General features: G+C 36.3%; 1 protein-coding gene across 1 annotated transcript; it reads left to right on the top strand.

Annotated features, from left to right (window-relative positions):
* The first annotated feature begins 223 nt into the window (after positions 1–223).
* Positions 224–4,777, top strand: LOC142344150 (uncharacterized). The gene is made up of 5 exons (XM_075395676.1): positions 224–359; positions 1,131–1,828; positions 2,290–2,526; positions 3,353–3,495; positions 3,961–4,777. The coding sequence occupies exons 1-5, from the start codon at positions 338–340 to the stop codon at positions 4,418–4,420; spliced, it is 1,560 nt and encodes a 519-aa protein (XP_075251791.1). The 5' UTR covers positions 224–337; the 3' UTR covers positions 4,421–4,777.
* Positions 4,778–5,123: the final 346 nt, after the last annotated feature.

The raw sequence follows: 5,123 nt of genomic DNA, 5'->3' as shown, positions 1-5,123 counted from the left end.
TGACATGGAAATGTGTTCGCGCTGAAACGAGGGATAGCCTAATTAAATTGATTGCCAACAATGTTAAGTTAACGCTAAGTTCAAGCATTTCGTCAAGTTTGTCGTTTAGTTTAATTTATTCAATCAATATTTTTCAAGTGTCCAATAGAGAAACATGATTGGCTAATTCGGTCCAAATTTGTTGTTGGCCGAAGTTTGATGTGTTTTAGTTTCACAAGTATCTGTTGAAAAAAGATGAGCCAATAGAATCTGAAGAAGCTATCAAAGTTTGCATAACAGGTGTAAACTAAGTTATAAATTGTTTTAAATTGGCGTTAGAGAATAGCCTAGTTATCAAATGCTACCTACGGTCAATTTTGGTAAGTTTTTTAAACATTTGTTTTCCTTAATGTTTTCTTCCGCTAAGATTGTTGTTCAGGTTGATAAAAGTTGAAAACTTTTTGTACATTTTAAATTGACCTACTATTGTAATATTGGCAAAAAGGTGTTTTTTATCATAAAAAACGTGAAACGCTATTGTCTGATTTCGCAAAAATAGTTTTTGATAGAATTTGGAAAACATGCTTTTTGTTACATTTCGTTGAATAGGTTTTTCAGAAAAAAATAGGTTTAAGCATCTAACTATTAATAATTTCTGGTACTTTATTAATAATTAATAAATGATTGCAATTTGAGAAAAAATTGAGCGGTTAGCTCCCTGTGTAAAATAAATGGGAACCAGACTGTCAGTCGAGATATTTTTAGAATATAAGAATCAAGACAGCAATTTTACAGTTCAAATGTAAAGCTTATTTTTTTGTCGTGGGAGGTTGGGGCAGTTGTGGAAAGTATTGATTTTATGACCATGACTAAGCTGAGAGAGCAATAAATTTAAATTAAAAATCAAATCGGACCTGATATGAAAAAAAAAGCATTTTCAGCCAATCTAACCCAATTAAACAGTGAAAAGATTATCGATTCAGGAACATCGATTCAACTGTTTTTCACCCCTCCCCCAAACGTGTCGCATACTTTTTTGCTTTTGTAGAATACCATGTAACTTGTCGCTCGAAGTTGAAGAATTAATTAGAAGGCCAATACCTGAAATGATCTAAACTATTAGATTCCTTTCTGAGAAATTATAATTCTAGGTCGAGCTCTGGGCTCTGGAGTTCCAAACGAACCGACTCCAAACCCAACATGGCAACTTCCAATTCCAATTCCATTTGCAACAGCCGCTGCAGCCGCTCACCCCCAGCTCAGAATCCCAGTCACTTCCCACCCCGCCGAATTCATTCACGCCCAAAACGCCGGGCTCAGTTTAACCCAACACACACCCACGCAATTTTACCATCCCGCCATGCAAAATGCGACCGCAACGTACCTGTTTCAAAATCGATTAGCCCAACCACAAACTCCTGCCGCTTGTTATTTTAATGTCCAACATAGCTTGCAAGCTATTCCGCCGTTGGCGGCTAACAAGCCTCACCCCAAAATAAAAGTGACGCTTGAAAATAGTTCGCTTTGGAGAATATTCAACAAAATTGGAACCGAAATGATAATAACAAAAAGTGGACGAAGAATGTTTCCAGTTGTAAAATTCCGGGTTACCGGACTAGATCCCGATCGGGAGTATTCGGTAATGCTGGATATGATGCCGATGGACACTTGCAGGCATAAATTCCACCAATCCAAGTGGGTAATTTCGGGCAAAGCGGAACCCAGAATGCCAGGACGAGTTTATTTCCACCCGGATTCGCCTTCAACTGGACGGACATGGCTCGCAACACAGAGTATTTCATTTCATCGCATCAAACTGACAAATAACAATTTGGACAGAAATGGCCATGTTAGAACAATTTTTGTTTTTCAAAATTCAAAATTTAATATTTCTTTGGTGAGATAGTTCTTAGTATCCATCGTTTCCCTTATAAAACCGCTATGGGCCATTGTTTAAAAAAGCAACGAATTGATTCGAATTGTCAACGGTAAAAACTAGCAAATAAAAGAACTGGATCAGTATTTTGAAGAATTTCGGTGTTCGGTGGCTTCATTCTATTGTGCTTAATTTGAAAGGGTTTTGATTGTGTGCCCGATCTGATTTCTCATTCATTGAATAGGTTTTATTATATTACGGCTATATCAAGAGAATAGTTGTGTTGCAAGAATTTTCAAGTGTTCTTCCTAAAGATACAGAATCTTATAAGAGCACATTGTACGAGTTAGTCCGATCGGTTCTGGAATGTCTGGGGACCTCATACAAACATTCCGTAACTCTCGAAATTAACTTTGACTGTTTGATTGTTTCAGGTGATCTTGAACAGCATGCATAAATACGTCCCTCGACTCATAATAGTGGAGCATGCAATACCCTCTGCGGCTTCGAGTGCAGAGTCACGGGCAGCAGCATCTGCAGCGGGAGTGTCAGGTCATTCTGTGATTGGTGGAATGAGCGGTGGTGGCGTCTCATTGGATGAGAACAGCTTCTATACCTACTCATTCCCAGAGACTGCATTCATTGCTGTTACTGCTTATCAAAATGATGCGGTGAGTAAACGTATGGCATTTTTTAATCCGTGGAAATTGAAATTATAACCATGGCTGCTACAGGCTCATAAAATAATTCATCCAAAAGCTAGTTTGAAAAATTATCAGTAATAATTGTCGCTGGGTTGTCTTGTGCCTGTTCGACTGCATATTATTCTCGCTTAATAATGGTGGAATACGGGTGGACACCTCGACCCCGATACGTGGAAATACGATTTTGAGGAGTAAATTTATCGAATTTCTTTTTCAAACATCTGAGTTCCGGTTGTAACTGTTTCGGTTGTGTGTTGTGACTATTATTTAAACGTGCAAATACGACTTAAATATTTCCAGCTCTGCTCAGAGATCATATATCCCATTTTGATGTGTCATAACTCCTAAAATGGTGTATGAGATCAATTTTACTGCTTATATTTGTTAAAACGCAGTTGCATTTGCATAGAATGGTTCAGTGGCTTAATTACAATGAAACCAGAAAACTGGCATTGGATTAATTAGCATAAATTTTCACGGGTTCTCGGGTGTACCAGAAAATTTCTTGAATTTTGTTTGAATACGTTTCGGCAATCATAGTACTAATTTTAATCCTTTTTAAAAATTCTCTATGAAATCATCTGCAAAGCTCGTGAGCAAATTATATTAAGAACACAGCAAATACTCAATTAATATACAACTTAAGAAATCACTATATAGTTTGACATTGCTATCAATATCTGTGCTTTTGATAGTATTTTCCATACATTGCAGTTAGCGTGACAGCAGCCAACTCAAATTTGATCAAAGAGCCTCTTATTTTTTTTTAAATTGGCTCATGACTGTGTTTTAGATAACCCAATTGAAGATAGACTACAACCCATTTGCAAAAGGCTTCCGTGAGACAACTTCAACAACAGTTCCAACAGCATCTCAAATTTCACCATCATCTTCATCTTCATCGTCTTCATTCTGTTCACACAACCGCAAGAAAAGGTCGGTTGAACAAATGTGAACAAATTTGACGAAAAAACCGATTAACTGATATAAGATATGGACAGATTGCCACATTCTTGTGAGCGTTCCATTAAGACTTTTGCAGAAATTCAGCATTATTTTTTAATAAAAGTTTTAGTTGAAAAAAAATTTTATACGATAAATAAAAACATCTAAAACGTAAAGATTATTTTAGTTAAAAAGTCAATAAGTTGGGTAATCCCTGTTTGGATTTTTTTCCCAGTTCAGAAGAAAAACATTACTTCTTTATTTGGTAGGAATATCTTGCCTACAATAATAGCTCCAATTAATAAACACGTCATAATAAATTTCGACTCGTGACAGAACAAGGTTAGCCGACTGCAAAACAAAATCTGTTTAATTATCCTTTTTTATTGCTAAACAGGAGGAAACTATCGATCCTAGTATTGTCGAAAATTTTGTATAGCAGATGTCTTTTTTCAGAAGGGCAGATTTCGACCTCAGTTCCGATTCGGACGATTCACGATCCTGTTGTGAAGAAGAAATCCCGAAGAGCACAAACAACAACCTCGCCTCCCCACTCGATTTCTGCTCCACAAACAAATCACCCGATTGCGACGCCAACACAACAACAATAGAATCCCCAGAAAAAGAGGGAAAACAATTTTCTGCTTCATTCACGTTCGACAAAGTCGATTCTGCAGAAAATAAAAGAATAAAACTAGAAGAGTCCCTGGAAACCGACACTGGTTCTAAAAACTCAACAGATTCAAAAAATATTTCATCAGCCGTGCCTTGTCCAATAAGCCCAGATTTTAGGGTAATGTTTGAGCTGCCTGAAAACTCACCAATCGCGCCGTATCCTAAACTCAGCAATCAGTTTTTGATTCAATCGACTAAATTATTGAGTGCTAGACGGGACGGAATATTCAAGTTTGAATGACAATATTTTAATTTGTGAACAAAACTTTCTCTGCTTTCGTTAAAACTTTGAAATCTTTTTTCCTTTCTTCGTTGTTCGACTGCCAATTTTTTAAATCACTTATTGTGTGCGAATTGGGAATTTCATTGGGAATTTCATTGGGAATTTCTGAGATGAAAGAAAAAAATTCGAAGCAATTTCCAAATACCACCCGAAATAATAAGTGCTGCATATTATTATGACAGTTTTGTCAACTTTAATCCATGTATAAGATCACTGCTATTTTTACTGCCATATTATAATTAGTTTTGATAGAGATAATTTTGTACAAATTTCTAATTTCCAGTTGCTTTGAAATAAATTTATGTTCTTTTGCTGCTGGGAATATCTGAGACAATCAAGCTAAAGTATTGGAAGACACAGAGTAAGTACAAAGAAGGAGTCATTCCCGAAGAAAGTTAATCTATATTAGTTTCTCCTGAATTATGGTTTTTACGGTCGCAGCCCGCAAATAAGAGGTTTCCCGAAATACTAAGGATCGCACAGAATTGTAGGATACCCTAAGGTGCTTAAACTACTGTAAAAATGGGACTTTAATTTCTAAAGACTTACAAAGAAATCCTAGATATCACATTTTATGATTTAAACAAAAACCATCCAACTCGAAAGCTGCAAATAGACATATTCCGGCAGCGAATCCATTTGTGGAGCTTGAATAATTTGT

Source organism: Convolutriloba macropyga, chromosome 8 (assembly GCF_964194025.1).
Source record: "Convolutriloba macropyga chromosome 8, txConMacr16.3, whole genome shotgun sequence".
Lineage (NCBI taxonomy): Eukaryota > Metazoa > Xenacoelomorpha > Acoela > Convolutidae > Convolutriloba > Convolutriloba macropyga.
The sequence above is the reverse complement of the archived record's forward strand: the minus strand, read 5'-3'. Positions and strand labels throughout refer to the sequence as shown.

Excerpts from the sequence above, each read along its gene's own strand:
- LOC142344150 (XM_075395676.1), top strand. The coding sequence starts at position 338 with ATGCTACCTACGGTCAATTTTG. Across the intron at positions 360-1,130 it reads GCTACCTACGGTCAATTTTG|GTCGAGCTCTGGGCTCTGGA; the intron begins GTAAGTTTTTTA and ends TTATAATTCTAG. Across the intron at positions 3,496-3,960 it reads TCACACAACCGCAAGAAAAG|AAGGGCAGATTTCGACCTCA; the intron begins GTCGGTTGAACA and ends GTCTTTTTTCAG.